A 20,335-nucleotide genomic window follows, 5' to 3' on the forward strand; every position below is an offset into this window, starting at 1 on the left:
ACTTTCTCTTAAGATCTGTGATCTATGTTAAATAATTCATCGAACACAAGTCTAGGGTAGTAATTTTTCAAGGCATTTGAGTAGCAATGCATGCTAATTTCGCAATACAGAAAAATAAGTCTGTCGAATTAGCAGTTTATGGTTTTTATCTAGAAAATTTTAAATATTTTTTTCCGATATTTTAATGCATTTCATATAAGAAAGTAAATGTTTAATGCACATTAAATAGGCTACTTCGCAATAATGCAAAAATGGTTGATTACACTGAGCACCAACTTTAACACTAGATAGCGTAAAGAAGTCATTTCTACAGCTTTTAATTTCAATTAGAAAAACTATGATGTATATAATGACATAATTTCTTAGAATTTTGAACAAAATATAATTTTTTTATTGTTAATATTTATTAATTGTTATATAACTGTAAAAAATACAAAAAATATTAAAAATTAATTTTAAACAAATTTTTTACGCATTATTTATTATTTTACAATCCAGTCATTTTGACTGCTTTTGGGCAATAGAGGTATATACTAAGTTTCAGTCTTTCTAGTGTTAAAAGCAGAAAAAAAAGCTTTAAAATGCATCATTTCCAGCAAAAGGTTTTGCAATTTCGAAATAAGGGTAAGTAATCAAAATAGTTTTAATAGTTTGTCTAGTGCAGTCGATGCTTGTTCACATTTTCGATAATTTTCACGATAATGTACAATTGATTTTTGAGAAATCTCTGAAATATGAACAAATTATTTTCACATGCCATAGTAATCAGTTACTTTGTTTCTTGAAAAAAATATTTCCAAATATTAGGATGGTACAAAATCGCAATTTCAAATCAAGTCTATTGGTATGTATGTATAAAACCATGATTTTTAATAAAATTATTACAATCTCGGAGAAAAAAGTATCTAGCTAGGTTGAAGTGAAAATCTGTGTACATTATTAAATTCATTCTATAAGCATCATAATGGAGAAAATTAGTTTAATGAAACGTATTCGACGATTTCCTTTTTGGGGAGTACATTGTTACTTTTGGAAAAATGAATTATTTGCTATCCCTTGTCTGCAGTAGTTAAATACAATTAATTTATCTGAGTAATATACTTAGTTTCTGTACTCTGACTCAAATGTAAGCTAAATTTTTACACGATAATATTATAAGAGTATATATAAAAGAATTTGGTGGGAAGTAATTTTTATGAGAAAAAAACTGTATTATCTATATGAGACATGAAAAACTATACTATTCACACTATTCGAACGCAATATAAAAGTAATCGAAAAATATTTTCTGCTACATCACTTATGTAAGCTTGTAAACATTCTATTAAAACTACTAATGAATTTATTTTATTTTACTACCATTGTTGAACAGTTGACAACAATATTTATGAGTTTTCGAGTTCCAATGCTCTACTCCTTATAATTTTTAACACTATCCAGAAGACAAAGGATCAAGTATTGGGAAGAAATGAAGTATTGGGAATTCCTGGATCAAGTATTGGGAAGAAATTGCGTTCGTGGAGGACTTTTTGATGGAACTAACCAGCATTTGCCTTATATGGAGAGTAAAACCACGAAAACATCTCATGGTTAGCCTTACGGCTAGGGCATGATATCATTTATGGTAGGGCATGTATATCATACTGATGTGACGGCAATGCAGCTCTAACCCATGATCCGTTTACCATGATAATTTTACGCCTGCACTGTGGTCTGTGAGAGCTGGGAGCGGAATTCATAGCGACCAGCCATCACTGGGATTCGAGCCCAAGTCCCATCATTGGCCGGGAAGCGATCAATCCTCTAAGTCTAAGCCACCACGGCTCCCTGATGAATTTATATGTATTTATATTTTCGAAATAAAAGTAGAAATTATATAAAATGAACGTTACAAATATATCAACAACAAAAAAAAAGGAACTTCACGCTTGATTTATTTAAGTTAGCTATTTAATCTATAATCTCGCAAAAGCTTAAACAAACATATTGATGTGATAATATTTAAAAAAAATAAACTAATCAATGTAAAGAAACTTTGATGCGGAACAAATTTGTGTGGCTAAAATCTGTGTTATCTATCATGAATAGACTATATGAACTGTTTCAAGGCACTTATGTAAGTTATCAAAGAGGAGAATGTCACTTAAGTTTGTAAACATTCCATTAGAATGGCTTTCTCGAGAGGGTATTCTTCAACAAAGGCTCAAAATTTTAATAGCTCAGGGAATTTAACGCGACTATTTAAACGTCGAAATATTTATCTTAAAATAAAACATTTTTTACCTTCAAGTGTATCACAATTCCCCTGAGTCCTTCTTGGGTATCGACAGTCCATTCTTCTTCTACAGTTAATGCAGTGTCTGTCGACAGTTGGGGAAATAAATGGCTCTCAGATTTCCTCTCCACGTCTTCTGCCGCTTCGAATAACTCGAAAAGGAAGATTTGTAGTTTGAAGACGTTTCGGAAAAGAAGGAAGGGAATAAAGTCAGTCTATGCCTGGCGAAATCTAAAAGAACATATTCAAGTGGTTGGTCTATATCCCAACTATCCGTTTGGGATTTTTCTGGAGATTATTATTCCGGATTGACTTTTTTCTTCTTTTATCAGAACCAGAGCAATCTTTGTCTACATTTTATTTATGTAATACATAGTTCTCTGTTATTTGCATGTTTAACAGAATATTGTTGTGCATTCAGCATGACTTAAAGGAATGAAATATTGTAAAAATTTAAGAAGGAATCTAAGCGAAATTTATTTTTGAAGCTAAATTATGCTAAATTAAAAAAATATCTGCATTTCCTTTTTTTCACATTGAAATATAAATTTAAAAAAATACTAACTCTTGAGCATTTAAGAAATACTAATGCATGGTCGAAACCTGAGGGAGTTTTCAAATTAGCAACTAATTTAATAGCATGCATTTTTATTTAAATCTAATTTAAGACAAAATTTTCAATTTTTCTTATGAATAAGTATGCAGTATGTATAGATAATATTTTATGCATAAATTTTGACTCCGCATTCTAAGAACATGAATTTCTCAAAGGTTTAGTGTATTAATGACGGGACATGTTTTAAATAAAACGTGTCCCGTCAGAATACGGGACATGTTTTATTTAAGTTATTTAGAAAAGTTATTTTTTATTTAAAACAGAACATGTTTTAAATAAAAAATAACTTTTTAAATACGTTACATATTGCTTGTACTTCAATTTTTCCTTCTCTGTCGAGAATAAGGTGTATATATATATATAATATATGTATATATATATATACAGCACGATGCAGCACGATTGCGGTAACGAACAGGCTGTATCAATCGACTAGCAACTAGGTGGTTTTTATGCCTCCACTGAGAATCTAACCCCAGTCTTTCTCAATTACAGCTCAGAGCTTTTCACCAATGAGCCATCACGAATCCTTCCCACATAACAATTTTTTTTTTTTTATGCAACAGATAATTAAACAAGTATAGAAACACATCGTTGTTCATGAAACAACGATGGCACTTATATGTTTAATATTTTACATAGTTGATAAAATAAAAGTAATAACAATTATTTTTGGTTCAAAATCTACGACAGCACACTTTCCTTTTCAAACTCAAATTTATAATTGTTTTAACTCCTTTTTGACCAAATTTATGCGACCGTTAAACTCAGTTTTTACATCTAAGATTGTGCAGAGTAAGTAAAGTCCTATCAATTAAATACGTATAAAATTCCTCAACATTATACAAATGTCATTTACGTTTAAAAACAAAACTTCAAAACGGAAAATGACAAGTTTCACAGTTGGAAGACTTCACCTAATTTCTTTTTTCAGAAAAAAACTATTTTCCTTACTTTTGCACACCGAAAATGGTGTCAGAACGGCTGCTCTCTAATTATGATAAATTGTTGTTTTTGCCAGCTTTTTAAGCTTTATAATCAATTTAGATGTAGCAAAAACTCAACATCTGGCTTTACACACGACTTGTTAAATTATCTCAACCACGCAATAATTCTGTCAGTTTTAAGTAACTTCCACCTGAGCTAATTCATTTCCACTATGTACAGTAATTTTAATCTGAGCAAAAAGCCCTTTGGAAAGTCACCTATGTCAGAGTGTAATTCCTTGTGGCTACGACCATTAATAAAGTTTTTTTGCTTCTTATAAGTGTGTTTAACATCACGTAAAAGACTAATATTAAGTGACTAGTTTTAAAAATTATTATTTTTTAAACCTTATTTACTGAAAAGTAGTTCGCAAATGACTTTCAGCATTCTAGTGTAATATCTCTCAAAAATTATATTAATGCTTAGAGTTGTGAATATTTAATTAAGTTGTATTTAGTTCAACTGACAAACTTTCAAAAGTTATTTGCATAAATCAATACATATATGCACGAAATGTTATTCTTTGTTATACACATTCAAGTTTATTGATTGAATTCAAACTTCATATCGCAGGGTACAGCAAAAAAAGTTATATAAATGCATATTCGTATGTCAATAATTGTTATATTAAAATGAAAATTTTCTGGAATGTTATGTTTTGTTTAAAAAAAATTCTAAGTTAACTATGTTATTTTATCGTTTAATTCAAACTTAGATTAATTCCAGACATAAAATGAAATCTATGAAAATCAGGTAAACTTTCAGCCATAATACTTACACCTTGCAGTACAATACCGGGCAAGTTTTCTGCAATGTTAATAACATCTAAATTGAATCATGCTTCCGTTTCAATTGAATAATTGTATTGTGTAATCAAATCTAATTTTCCATAAATTTTAACCACCTGTCTTTTGATTTATCTTTTTAGATGTTTGGGTACTTTGGCTCATTTCATAATTAATTTCAATTCAAGTTAAAAATTTCTGGTTTAAAATTTTTTCAGACAGTGGGCTGTGTCCTTATTTAGCGGGTGGTTGATGTTCGACTTCTGTCGGCTTGTTTTCATCCAGGTCATTTGCCGATGATAAGAGCCACCACCCCCTTAATTTGATTTTAATTGCCCCAGGTATTTTTTTTTCTAATGGCAGGCACTGAAATTTTACGTTCTTTGCCAAAGAAGATGCCGGAAGTAATACTCATTTAACATTACCCAGTGTGAACTTAAGTCACGGAGGCGAGGAACGTTTCCCACAACACACTGCCACTGATACCCGTTTATAGGGTTTGCCACATTCACGCATCACACAACGGAGAACAACGCACAGAGAGAAATATCCATACCCTCAGCGGGATTCGAATCCGCAGCCATTGGCTTCACAGTCAGGCACGCTAGCCGCTAGACCGTATTCTTTTGCCCTTCAATTCAATTTGTAGTGCTCAACATCATGCTGGACTTCATGCATACGAATTCTGAAAATAATTGGTGCTCTTAAATTTTTGGCCAGTGCCCTGTGTGTGCTTTTCTTTATAGAGAATTTAACTTATAGACATTAAGGGCGTAGAGTGCATGAAACCATAACTTAAACTAAGAATTACTTTTCTCAATAGTATGGTTCTCAATAGCCAGTGTAAAAATACTGGCAGCAAAAACAGTCACGAGGTGTCAGGACTCCAAACAAACCATTGCTGCAGCATAAAAACATACTCTGGCCTCATCCCTGACCAGCAAGCACTTGGCAGGCAGTCAGTCAACACAAGCTGTTGTCCGTGAGGCTAACAATAATAATAATAATAATAATAAAATAATAATAAAAAAAATATAAAAAAATAAAATAAAAAAATAAAAAAACCTACAAGATAGATCTACACAAACAAGAGATGGCCTAACTGTCTATAAACGCACACACAATAATACACTTATCTATATCATGATCCACCAAAACACTGCCTCAACTACTACTACTCATAATAAAAATAGGCAAAACACACAACACAACATAAACAAAACATACGTATCACACAATCAGCCACGGACTGGCTCACAATAGCAGCCAACGTGACTGATCACCAAGCACGCCACACCACTGACCCTGCTCCCAGTCCCCGGGGACAGACAGTGAGTCCGGAGCTTTTCAGCTACCCGTGATAGCCATTTATGTTAAATGTAAAAAAAAAATAATAATAATAATAATAATAATAAAAAATAAATAAAAAATAAATAAATAAAAAAAATAAATAAATAATAATAAATAAAAAAATACCTGTGACGTGACTAGCGATTTTATATTGTATTGTTATTGTCCATGTCCATCCTTTGAGTCTGTAATGTAACGCTGCTAGTTTATCTATGTAAAATTAAATTGTCGCTACTAGGCCGGGATAGCCTGGTCAGTGGGGTGCCGGGCCCATGTCCAAGAGTTCGTGGGCTCGGTCCCCGCCGATCGAAGACTCCCCGTGTAGTAAATGGTGACTGATGCACGTTAAATCTGTCGAGTCTCAAAGTCCTCCATGTTCCCATAACAAATCAATACCTCTGGGGGTACCGATCCAGGAGTTTCCTTGTCTTCTGGATTGGTTCAAAATTACAAGGCTACGGCGTTGAACATTAGTGGTCGTAAACCCAAAAATTGGGTCGACTGCTCAACGGCGGTCATGAAATAAAATAAAATAGCATGGTTCAAATTGACCCCATACTGAAGTTTTCACGCAATCGAACTATATTATTCTTCAGCACAATCCGAAATTGCTTCACTAAACAACATCCTCGTTTTATGATCAGAACAATTAAGAAAGTGATGGTTCTATAAGTATAAGTAATACTTTCACATACTCTCTATTGTGGAAAGTTAACTTAAATTGCGATTATCATTTGTTCAATTAAGAAATTGATTTCAATTAACAAAAGGTGTGATAAAAGAATGCAACAATTACTGTATTTTCTAGCGCCTCCCAGATGGACAACGGAACCTCCTCACACTGAAGCAGTTCTAGGATCAGACGTCATACTCAACTGTGTCGCAGATGGATTTCCTAAACCTCAAATACTTTGGAAGAGAGCAGAAGGTAATCATTGTAAGAATTTCTGCCAAGTTGGTGTTCATTGTGCACCTACTTATATTTTCTAATCATATATTCTTTTAAAATAATTTAGTAGTTGACCTTCTAATTGTATTGGTAATCGTATTTTTTATTAATCCGAGATATATACAGTACTGGTTAAAAGTTTAGTCTCATTCTTCATTTTTTTTCAAATTCAACAAAATAACTTTAAAAAATATAGGTAATTTTATGTGGTAAGAACTATAATTGTATTTATAACTCTTGAGTTTCGACCAATATTGGATTCGAATTATTCTGCTTTATCTTTAATCAAATCAGTGCATATTTTTGGTATTTTTTCCTATTAATTTTTGTAATGCTCTAGTTGAGATCTGGTTCCAGAAACTATGCGGAGATCCCCAAAATTTGTTTTGATCGGTACATTGCATTTTTCGAAAATTTCTATCGTGGTGTTCGTCCCACAACTGTTCAATTAAGATAGGGGTATAGAGAGTGTCAATCCCTGTATTTCAATATTTTTTTGTTTTCTTTTAAAGAAATGTAGTTTTTACACAATTTCGAAGAATTTTTGGGATCATTATATTGCTGAAAAGCAAATCCTTTACCATAGTTTCTCTGTCCACCAAGAAAAGCGTACTCTGCAATATTCTATGATCTATTTTTTTATCAATTATTCCCTCGATTATTGTAAGATCTCCAATTTTCTCATAAACAAAACATCCCCAATCTGTGACTGAACAACATGCTTGGCGGTTGGTAATATACATTAAATTGGCATACGTTGATTAACTAAATGACGAACATATTGCCCTCATTTGTTTTCAAACAACTCAAATTTTGACTCCTCAGTAAACAAAGCGGTTGGCCAGTAATTTAAAAATAAGTTACCATGTTCAGTCAATTGCAGTTTTTTACTATGTTTATTTCTTTTACAAAAATTTTCTAGCAGCTGCACAATATTTTAAACCATAGTCACGAAGTCGATGTTGTACAGTAGTAACTGTTGTAGTTTTTTGTTTAGTAACATTCAATTCCTAGAGGATTTCTGCAGCTTAACGAGTTCTCCTGACGCTTACTTTGAATGCAGATGAACTTATCCTCACGTTTGGATGTCCTTCTGCGCTTTCCTGATCACTGAAGGGCTCTTATTTTGGTTAGTTTCTTTCTTCCTATTCAAAGTTCTAACAACAGTAGTCTCGAAAACGTTGAATTTAGAGACAATTTATCTACTTGAATAGCCTTTTCTATGAAGTACAACAAAAACTGCACTTGCTTTGTTTCTTATTTCTATATACCAGCTTTTTTTTGCAAATTAACGCTTATACAAATATTAAATGTATATGAATTTCATTTAAGTTTCTAATAAACTAATAATTAAATAAATTTGGTAAATAAATTACTTTTTTTAAAATAGTTATTTGCCAGAGCACTTTTGTTTAAGTAATCAAATTCAAAATAAATACATAATGAAAAATTTTTATAGTTATAAGGGAAACAGTGTTGTACGAAGTTTGGTAATATTTGTGCTTGATAAATTTTACGTATACGTCAGTAATATTTTAATGTTTTTGAATGAATCCAAATGAGTCGAAGCTTTTTACCGGAACTTCTATTTATATCAGCAATTGTATCTTTTCTTTATTCCGAGATATATTATTACAGCCTAAAAAAATATTATAAATGATCGAACTAGGTTTTTACTCGGAATCTCTTGTGGACCCAAATTCACGTTTCGTGTAATTTATTTTTTAAATTTTACTTTTATTTTGATTTTCATTTTTTATTTCTCGATACATTTATATTTTTGTTTAGTTACTATGAATAATGATTTTTTCTCGAAATAATTAAAAATACAGTTACCAATGGAGATTACGAAGATCAACTCAATGAAATCTATATATATANTGTATATATGTATATTATATGTATATATGTATATTAATATATATATATATATATATATATTATATTGTAGAAATGTTAATAGGAAATTGAGTTGGGGTGATTGGGGATTGTGTGAATGTTAAATTAGAGTATGTGTGTGATGATTAATTTAGATATCTGTTAACACAATAACGATTTGATTAAACTATATTTACTTTAACTCTTTAAGTAAAAAGTTATGTCTAAACTTATTTTCTAATTATTAAAATTACTAAATGAAAGTCTTAGTTTACAAATCATTCCAGATTTTTTTGTTAACGATTTCCCCCAAATCTTGATTTTTCGAAAGCGTAGTAAAGAGATTTGATGTGTAGAAATAATCACTTGGTAAATGGTTGGACTTATAAGGAATCCTTACTAGTTTGTTCGAGTTATGTTAAGTATGAAATTTGACGTAATATCTCGTTTGCTATGCAATTTTATTTTTAATGCTGTAGCTCTCTTTTCTCAAACTGTGGTTGAGGGGAAATCTCTTTGTGTTACATAGCGAGAATTGGTCTTCTTTTAAGATAAAAAAATAGTTATTATATTTATTGCAAGAATTTAGAGAGGCTAATCTAAAATTTACTTTATAAATAACTAAACTTTACTTCCGAAAGAACTGATTTTGCTAAAATTATGTAAACGTCATAATCCTAAAAAATATATTATTCAATTTAAAGAGAGAAAAAATTACATTAAATTTCATACATTTATTATTTGGGAGCTTGAATAAAATTAAAATTTAATAATAATATGAACGGCAACAAATCATGACGATAAATGCAATGATACGATATTTTAACGAAATTATAACAGTATAACTTCAAAATATAAAGTTCATATTTTTTTAACTTCATCTGTGATGAGAACAATTTAGTGGTTTCTGCAAAGTAAGTTACCGAATCTAATGCCCTATTTTCATGAAACATTTAAATTCATTAATTAATAAGTATGTATGTATTAAAACTTGGAAAAATTATAGATAAAAGGCAGAAAAAACTTTAAATTATTGTCTTAGAAAATTATATGAACAATATATGTTTCATAATATTAAAAAAAAATTAAGTTTCTTTTTTATAAAGATGGTTGTTACACACTTGCGAGAAGCTAAGACAAGGTCTGGGACTACAAGAGGTCTACAACCTCCTAAATTTTAGTTGTTTTATATAACACAACTTTCTTTAATTGAAATTTCTTATGAATAAGAAAACATGAAAATGTAACTATTTCGTTTCATCAATTATAGTTGTCAAACTAATTATATTTCTTTACAATTTTATAGTTGTAGATATATAACAGTTAAGTAAGCAAATGTTTTTAAAATTTTGCTACGACTTAAAAGCATCATTGTTTACTATCGTTTACATCACAGTTACGACTTAAAAGCGTCACAGTATTCTAATTATAAATTTGAATGGTATAGATATCATAGGGTATATATCGTTTTAAATCAATTATTTAAATTTAAATTTTCCCCTTCTTTGAATATTTGGAAAAAAATCCCCCATAAAAAGCCATAAATATTAGTGGGTCTGTGGTATATTTTTAGAAAATGATTAATTCTTAACACTCACCCTTGCGAAGCCTTTTCTTCATAATATCATTTATGGAAGAAATACGCAATGGAACATTTACAAAATATGTAAAGCAAAATCATTATTCACAAACTAATTACATGTATTACTTAAATGTATTAAACTCCTTCAAGAAACTTGGCCCTTTAAACAGCAATCAGGGCATTTCCGAGTCCTTAATTATTGCATCCCATAAATTTTAACAATTTATTAATGTAATTAATACCATAATCACCGAAACGAAGACATTGTTCCAAAATGAGAGTTTATGAGAAAATGCTTCTCTTTCTAAGTCTAAAATCATATTTTATCTTTCATAGACACGTTGCAGAGTGACTACAACACGCTGCTAACAGATGCCCACATTCACACATTAGTGAACGGTTCCCTATCGATTCGAAACGTTGAAAAGACCGACGAAGGATTTTATATGTGCCAAGCATCCAATGGTATCGGATCTGGAATAAGCACGGTCATTACTTTAAACGTGCGCGGTAAGATTTTGTTTTGTTTTCAAGATACGTACTCCAGTGAGAAAATGTGCAGTTGTTGTTTGTTTGTATCATTAAATCTGTATTTATTTTTGTGGTTTAAGACATGAAGAATACATTTTAGTGAAATTCTGCGCTTCAATAGATACTCAGTGTCACTACTAAAGTGTAAAATTGAAATGGAAGTGATTAAAACTTTATTCCTTTTTTCCTAAATTGATGTACCAAATCCTTAAAAATTTGTGACATAGTAATATGACCTAGGTTGTAAAAAATTTTTTATTAAATTACGGTATGAAGTATCGCATTTTAGGTATATCATCCGTAAAATTCATAAAATTCTTATTTTCGTAAAATATTATATATCATAGTTCTTACGTTAATATTTTTTTAATTAGAGTAATTCAATGATTTTGTGGTAATTATTACTACAAAAGCAACTGTATATCATACTTTTTGTTACTCTGAGTGCTTTATCCGTAATTTGATCCGGACATTTTTAGGTAGCAGACATATGATAAATTGATGTTATGCGAAGTATCACAGTTTTTTAAATTTTATTTGTTACAGTTTTGAGAAGTGGAAAACAGGGTTATTCAAATAACAAAACCTGAATTTAAGTCATTATTTGTATTTTATGAAACTGATTATTTATAGCCTACATACAAAAGAAACGAATAAGGTTTATTTAACACTGCTTTGACAATGATAGTTGCGTACAATGTAAAAAATTCCGGATGAAATTACTTTTAACTGTAAAATCCATTTTTACCTATCAAGTTACGAAGCAAAAAAATCTGGCATACGGCATGTTTTGCATAAATAATTACCGTAAAGTCTCCGAATCATTCTAATTTACGGATGATGCACCCGAAGTTCGGGTACTTTATACCGTAATTTAATACGTAATGTTTGCATTGTAAACGGCCGCTTAAGTGGGGGCTGAGAAAATGCTGCGATTATTTCGTATGAGGAATATGTTAGGCTCCTAATTAAATGTTTGTCGTGCATAATACTTTGAATATTTTCTTCTCCTTAAGAGCTTTGATTTTTTTTTCATAAGTATGTAGATTGATTACGCTCAATCTATATTTTTGAATTATGATTTTTTTAAATGACCCTAAATTATTATGAGAAGTTATAAACATAAAAAGAGATTTCTTATAAATATATCGATAAAAATGAATTAAAATATGAGTCTATATACATTTAATTGAAGTGTGAGAAATTATGGCTACAGTACTTATTAATAATTTAAATGTATATTGAATTACCAAATTTATTCTCATGTTTAATGAAGATTTATAAAATATATTCAGTTTTGTTTAAAAATATCTTATAAATTATACTCTTGTTAATACGGTTTTGTATTTTGTATAGTATTATCGTACATATTTACTGTATTTTTTACTAGAAGGACTTTTTAAATGCCCTAGGAGTCTCCGCTTCTAACTGATTCCACTCACCAACTTCTATGATTGCTTCTCATTCATCATTATTTTTTTTCCTTAAACGTCAATACTCCCCCCCCCCCTCCTAAAGACACGTTTTGCTTACAATGTATGCAATTAATGTAGCTTTATGTAAGAACATTTTGTTGATATGTTAACCCCTTTCTTCTCGCTCCCGTGAAATTTCCGGGCTGGAGTGTTCGGTAGTAACGCGCCAATAAGAATAAAATAATTTATATCTATTGCCCACAAAACATTTTATTTCTCATTTTGCACCCCAGATGACAGTACCAGGATATTTTTAAGGTAATTGTAGATAGATAGTTTATTTTATACTAGATGCCAGCACTAATCAAATATGTGCATTTGGAAAAATAGACACTTTTATGACAGTTTTCTTGAAAATTAACCAGTCGTTAAGAGGTTAATCCCAACGAAATCGACGATTTCTTAGTTATGAAAAATAAGCATCTATACTGGAAATTAATTAACCAAAAGGAATACGGGTCTTATAACCCAATAAGAAGAAATAAATGTGAAGTAATTCTACTCTATGCTTCTCTTTCTAATTTTACTTTTGTTCGAGACTTATATCAATTCAAATAAGTAAGCTTAATGGAATGGTTTTTATGACTATTTATTAAGTTATTTTATTTACAAAAATTTCATAATAAATTTCATAATAAGTATGAAGATTTTCAGCTGGCAGTATATAATCTTTCTTTCTTTTTTTCGCCTTTAATTGACTTTTTATTGACGAGCTTATAAAATAGACAAATAAAAATTCGTACAAGAAATATATATATATTTTGACAATAGATAAATATTCTAAAGCAAAAAAGCTAAAAAAATATGAAAAATGCTTAAAATTACAACAGCTTTCGAACAAATTGAAATTTCGAAGCAAAATTTCAATTAAGTTTGCAAAAAAAATATCTTTCAGCACTTTGAATTTTAACAACATAGTTGCATTTCAGATTGGTCATGGTATTTTCTTTCATGATCAGATCGGTCATTGTATTTTCTATGTTTTCTATTAAGTCGTACTATCTGTAATTTAGTAAACATATCCTCGTCGCTCTAAGTTTCTAAATGTTATAGACTTTTTGAGCAGCAAAACAGAATGCAATGCAAAAAAAAGCGAAAAAAGACATTTTAATTTACAATAACTTTCAAACAAGTTAGAATTTTGAAGGAAAAAAAATCTATGCGTTAAATCTATGTGCAGCAAAACAGATTGTTAAATTGTGCGCTAGAAACAGGGTTGGTAGTAATTTCGATTTTTTAATGTAAACAGACTATATACGAAAAAAAATTTTGAGAAAAAAATATTTTTGTTTCATAAATATTTTAAAATAATAAAACGTGGTTAAATACAGATATTTTCTAAGTAACTATAATACGATTTCAACATTTTTTCGATTTATTGAACGACAAAAATATCAGTAAATTTACCTCCCACCTTAATTTTATCATCTCTTTTTAGAGGCAAACATATCGCGGTTTATAGATGTCATATTTAATAAACATATTTTGAAAAATGTTTGTTGAATATTATAAAAAAGAAATTTAGGAAAGAATAAATTTAGTTTTCAAAATTATTTTGTTAACCCAAGTAATTTCACCAAAGCTTGAGAAAATCACGAAAACCAACTCTAAGCAAACTGCCGAGATCGAAAAATGTATAATTTTCTACAAAATTTAAACAAATGTTCTTTAATTCCTTCAGACATATAAAACCTCGTTAGCAATCTTGAAAACCTTTTTTTTTTCAGTTTTTAAATTTCTGCAAAATATTTTCAAAATATTTAGAATGTAACATTTTCGCTTTCAATGTTGTTGCGTTTTTGTTTTGATTGAAATAAATGTCTCAACTGAGAACAAAGAATGAATATAAATATGTTTTGGAAGGAAAATCGAAACTTTTTAATACGCTCGAGTAATTACTTAATATTTCTAGATGGTTGGTACAGAATTAACAATTTTTAAATTTTTTAATTAAAATTTATATTTTACTGCAAATTAAGAACTCGTCTAAAATAAAATAAAAAAAATAAATATTATTTAATGTTAGAAAAATGTCCCTCTGACAAAAATACTTAACAGATATTATAATAGATATTATAATAGTTTTAGGTGCAGTGTAACAGAAAAAAGTTGTAACACGTTACAAAAGAATTAGATAAAAATACATTTTCAAAAAGTCTAGGAAAACTTCATTTACTTTTAAAAACGCAGAAATGACCATTTTTCCAAAGAAAAAAAACATAAAATTGTTCCAAAAATGCTTTTGATAAGTTTTAAATTACTTTGATAAATTCAAAATGCCTCTGTAAGTTTTGGCAGATTAGCGGGACAGTGTGAAGTAAACTTGATTGCTACACGGAAAAAAAATTCTGTTAAAATTACCGTATTGTATGATAAGAATATTGATGGCAAAATAGCAACGACATAATTCTGGTTTTTTAAAACCATGGTATATGTTGTAACATTCATATGATAACGGTTTATCAGATATTTTTGATTTCAAATTTACAGTTCTTTTTACCAGACATCTAGTAAGAAAAATATAACTGAAAAATCAATTACCATCAAAACCATGTTTAGCCTATTACATGGATTTCATGACAGGCTCTAAGGTATCACGTTAAAATTTATCACACATTATACAATATGCGCATATTATGTTTGATCACATATTATAAAACCATGTTTCATAGTCAAATTTGTAAAAATCATTACAAAGGCGCTTAATTATAACCGAATATTTTGGTATTTATATAATTGGTATTTATAACAAGTTTAATTTTAATTCTTTAATTTTTGTTTTTGTTCAATGTACAAAGTAAAAGAAAAGCAAAAGTTCTTAACAGTAGAAAAGTAATTTTATACTTTTTAATAATACTTTTTCATAACTTTTTCAGTATTTTTGTTTAATTTTCAACTATTTCGTAAGACTTTAATTCAATTATAATGTAAGATATTAAAATATATTTATAAGCTTTTAAATTAATATATTATAAGATATTAAATTAATATATTATATTGTGGTTATTGCCTATTTTAAAGTTCGCTAATAAATGTAATTTGTTTAATTTACCGATGAAGGTCCTATGTAGACAGATAAATCTACAGGGATTGTGCAGATACAATTTAAAGCTGTTTGTGGACATGTTAATATTAAACTTTTGCTGTTAATAAAATATATTGATAATAAACACATCGCCTAGCAAGATATTTATTTCTTTAACTAGAATATTCCAGCAATCAAACTAAACTAAATGTTTATTTGCAAATTTTTAATTATTTTAAGACTTAAATTTTTAAATTCGACTAATTTTCGTCCAAAATTATATATATATATAATTCCCTCGATTATTGTAAGATCTCCAATTTTCTCATAAACAAAACATCCCCAATCTGTGACTGAACAACATGCTTGGCGGTTGGTAATATACATTAAATTGGCATACGTTGATTAACTAAATGACGAACATATTGCCCTCATTTGTTTTCAAACAACTCAAATTTTGACTCCTCAGTAAACAAAGCGGTTGGCCAGTAATTTAAAAATAAGTTACCATGTTCAGTCAATTGCAGTTTTTTACTATGTTTATTTCTTTTACAAAAATTTTCTAGCAGCTGCACAATATTTTAAACCATAGTAACGAAGTCGATGTTGTACAGTAGTAACTGTTGTAGTTTTTTGTTTAGTAACATTCAATTCCTAGAGGATTTCTGCAGCTTAACGAGTTCTCCTGACGCTTACTTTGAATGCAGATGAACTTATCCTCACGTTTGGATGTCCTTCTGCGCTTTCCTGATCACTGAAGGGCTCTTATTTTGGTTAGTTTCTTTCTTCCTATTCAAAGTTCTAACAACAGTAGTCTCGAAAACGTTGAATTTAGAGACAATTTATCTACTTGAATAGCCTTTTCTATGAAGTACAACAAAAACTGCACTTGCTTTGTTTCTTATTTCTATATACCAGCTTTTTTTTGCAAATTAACGCTTATACAAATATTAAATGTATATGAATTTCATTTAAGTTTCTAATAAACTAATAATTAAATAAATTTGGTAAATAAATTACTTTTTTTAAAATAGTTATTTGCCAGAGCACTTTTGTTTAAGTAATCAAATTCAAAATAAATACATAATGAAAAATTTTTATAGTTATAAGGGAAACAGTGTTGTACGAAGTTTGGTAATATTTGTGCTTGATAAATTTTACGTATACGTCAGTAATATTTTAATGTTTTTGAATGAATCCAAATGAGTCGAAGCTTTTTACCGGAACTTCTATTTATATCAGCAATTGTNCATTCATATTGTAACCATATATATATATATATATATACTTAGGATATTAGTTCATAAGAAATAAAAATAATTAATTTAATTTATCTACGATTTTTATTTCGTTTAAATTATATGTTGTTGTTCACTTTGGAATTGAAAAGCATGTTGTACAGGGTACAAAATAAAAAAACTACCACGCATATTCACTTTCGATTCTAATGATTGGATTTTCACGTTTTCGGAGTCTATCTTAAAGGTTTGCGTGGGTGACAGCTAAGTGCAGATTATATTTGAAGTTACTAACTCAGACACAAAAACGTATTTTCTCTAAATAAACTTACATTTTTTCGACTGAAACGAATTTCTGATCCTTTAAATATAGGGTGCTGTCTCAATCTGCAAAAAATGGTGCCCATAAATTGGTCTGGAGATCGGTCCAAAGTTTTCTACTCCTTAATGTCTATTTTATTTTTTGCTCATTTCTCCTATCTCGAGAAATTTAATAAATAAATTGAAAATTTTTGCACTTAACTATATAATTCAATTATCCTGAAATAATTCCATGTAAAATATAACTTTTGCTAAATATTAACTGTTCTTTTATTATTTTATTTAATTATGGTCGAATAAAATTTTGAATCGCAATGTATAAAAATTCTTACATCTTTTTAAAATATGTACTTTTGCATGGCTAAATAATATTTTAATGGATTAATGAATTTCATAGTTGTGTACAAAAAACTTTTAATTTGCTTAGGAAGTACTCGAGATATTGCGAAATACGCAAAAAATAAAATTAGCATTAAGGGGTCTAAAATTAGAATCACTCTCCTGACCAAATTATAAGAACCCTATTTCCCTGATTGTCTCTAACTCCTAATTGGGCAAATGTTGGAAAAGGAAGAAGGTCATTGGTTTTGGGTGTCAGAAATCTGAATCCGTAGAAAAGAAGGTATATTTATTCAGAGAATTTACGTTTTTGTGTCTGATTTCGTAACTTAAAATATTGTCTGCACTAATTAATTAGCATATCTAAGGTCACCATTTTGAATCATTGAGATTGAGTAATAGAGCGTGAAGATCGGTCAATAGATCAAAAGTTATTCCTGGCAATTGGTTTTCAAATTTTTATTTTGCTCTCTGCACATTGTTAAATAACAAATAACTTCAAATATTTTCGATATCATTCGTTGTAAGGAGATATTTTTTAATATGTTATAGGATTTTAAATACAAGAAACTTTATATTCTATTAGTATATGTTAGTCAAATGTATCGTCATATTAGTTTTATGATTTATTGGTTTTATTATTTGATAGTTTCGACACACATATCATGAATTCGGAAGCTATGAACTTAGTCAATCATATCTAACTTTAAGATATGCACGTTTTTTTTTTAAATCAAGCTGTGTTTCAAGCTGTATAAAAATAAAACCGAACCTGAATAAATTTTTATTAATCTTTCTCATTTCTGAAGAAATATTCATAAAAATATAGTTTCCATTTTTTTTCCCTTTAAAATGAAATAGCACCCGCGTTTTCAAACTAGGTGAGCAAATTTTTTTAAATAATTTAAATATTTGTAAAAAAAATTATTTTTTTTTAAAAAATGCTATCGAAAATATGTTTGTTTCATTCATTGCCATTCTTCAATGAATATCTTTATAGATTAGATGAACAGAATTTTTTTTCTATGCTTGTAATCATTTATAATGTGGCCTTTCTTAGTCTAATTCACTGAAATATATTTAACTTGTTTTATAGCATAAAATTATGAATTCATGATTATTTCGTCATACATAAGGTAAGCATTAGGTATGCTTCAAGGCAACAATCTACAACAATTAGTTGCACTTTGTAGAATTTAGAAATTTTATTTTCACGATATTGAATTCACAATAAATTTTATTACTTTTGGGTTATGTGAAATACAATGTTCTGATTTTATACCTAGCTATAACTGCCAAAGTTAAAAATAAAGATGTGAAAAGTGTCCTAAGGTTTGATAGTACATTGAAATACTATGTATCTATATATTTTGTACTTGTTAATTAAGTTATCAATTTCTTTTATTGCTGGTAACATTGCATTCTCATTTCTTTCACGCTGCAAATTTTCAGAAAATGTACCTAAACTGTAAAATATCCCGGGTCAAATTATGGTATAATATACCTTCACTTTGGGTGCCTCATCCGTAAAATCAATACATTTTACCGAGAAATCCATTTTTATCATTTTTTGTTTCGTAATATGCTCCAGTAAAATTGAATTCTATGGTAAAAAATACCGGTACTCTGAGTGCTGATATTATTACCGTGATCAGATGAGTATTTTAATCAGTTTTATATGTATTTTAACCAGTTTTTTAGTTATTCAGTTCTCATAAGTGTTGATTGTTATTTTGCTGTTTTTTCATTGGACTAGAAAAAAATCAGCATTAAGGAACAGCTGTAAATTTATAACTTTAGTTACTTTTATATTTTTATATTTTCTTTTAAATGTCAATTACTCAAGAGTTTAAAAGTACATAACTTGTCCGAAATTTAAATAAAGTATTTTCTTTCTAAATAAAAATACAGCGGATAAAAATACGTGTTTTACGCGTTAAAAGAGTAGTTGCAGTGGACAAAAATGCGCGTTAAATGGAAAATACTGTTTTTATCTTCTCATACTTATTTATATTGGATTATATTTTAAAAGCTATATTTATTTTATAATATAATTAGCTTAATTATATTTTATTTTCCATAATGGTTTTAACCTTTCAGCGTTATATGAGATTAAATATCTTCTTACAACTTAATGATTTAAAATACAGGGATGAATAGGAAATAGCTACAAAATTAATGATAACATTGTTTCATATATTATTTAAAGTATCTGAATAAGTAATTTGATAAAATTAAATTTGAAAATGAAACTAATGCATTTTTTAAGGAATAATTTAATATTTATATTAATTTAAAAAAAAATTTCTGAGATACAACGATATCTATGAATACTGTAACATACTTTTATCGCAATTAATTTTTTTAGTTTTCATAAATTTTATCAAAGACCCTCTCCTTATATTTTCCCATTTATTCAAATGTTTTTGCTAATGTATTCAATTGTTTTGTAAATAAAAGAGTCGAAATTAAAATAAAGCACTGCACTTTATTTTCATTATGTATTCAGAAAAATATTTCGTCTCTAGAGGCTGATTGTTGTTCGGGTAATTAAATAAACTTTTATTCAATTGGGATTTACTTTTCAATAGAAACTTCCCAGTTTTTACTTTTTCTTTCAATGATTTAATAACATCGAAATTTTGAGACGGAAAATTGATTAAAAATATTTTTGGGAACAAAAGAATGTGCTTCTTTGTTTCAGTTCCGGCCCATTTTAAGGAGGAGTTCTTAGCAGAAACTGTTAGGCGCGGTGAAAAAGTCGTTGTAAAGTGTCAAGCATTTGGTGATAGGCCGATATCAGTTACATGGAAAAAGGACGGACAATTGTTAGACAAGCAAGCAGAAAAAAAGTAAGTTATTTCTTTTTTATCTACTCTAAAATAAGATTTTATCCAGTTTACGGTATTTTATAAAGGGACATACTATACTTTTAGAAGTATATATGTTTTTATATTCTTTAGTTAAATGCTTAGCTGCAGAAT

At 28.8% G+C, this 20,335-nt stretch overlaps 1 protein-coding gene across 2 annotated transcripts in view; it reads left to right on the forward strand.

The window, feature by feature from the left end:
* LOC107443056 (cell adhesion molecule Dscam1) overlaps window positions 1–20,335 on the forward strand; it is a 207,621-nt gene that overhangs the window by 150,169 nt on the left and 37,117 nt on the right. For both annotated transcript variants that reach the window (XR_001583949.3, XM_016056799.3), the window contains exons 12-14: window positions 6,822–6,941; window positions 10,759–10,932; window positions 20,056–20,203. Coding sequence is in view for 1 of the 2 variants with exons in the window: in XM_016056799.3 (XP_015912285.1) it covers window positions 6,822–6,941; window positions 10,759–10,932; window positions 20,056–20,203 (442 nt within the window). In the remaining variant the exon portion in view is untranslated. The remainder of the gene's footprint in view (window positions 1–6,821; window positions 6,942–10,758; window positions 10,933–20,055; window positions 20,204–20,335) is intronic.

The sequence above is a fragment of the Parasteatoda tepidariorum genome, chromosome 8 (assembly GCF_043381705.1).
Source record: "Parasteatoda tepidariorum isolate YZ-2023 chromosome 8, CAS_Ptep_4.0, whole genome shotgun sequence".
NCBI classification, from domain to species: Eukaryota; Metazoa; Arthropoda; class Arachnida; order Araneae; family Theridiidae; genus Parasteatoda; species Parasteatoda tepidariorum.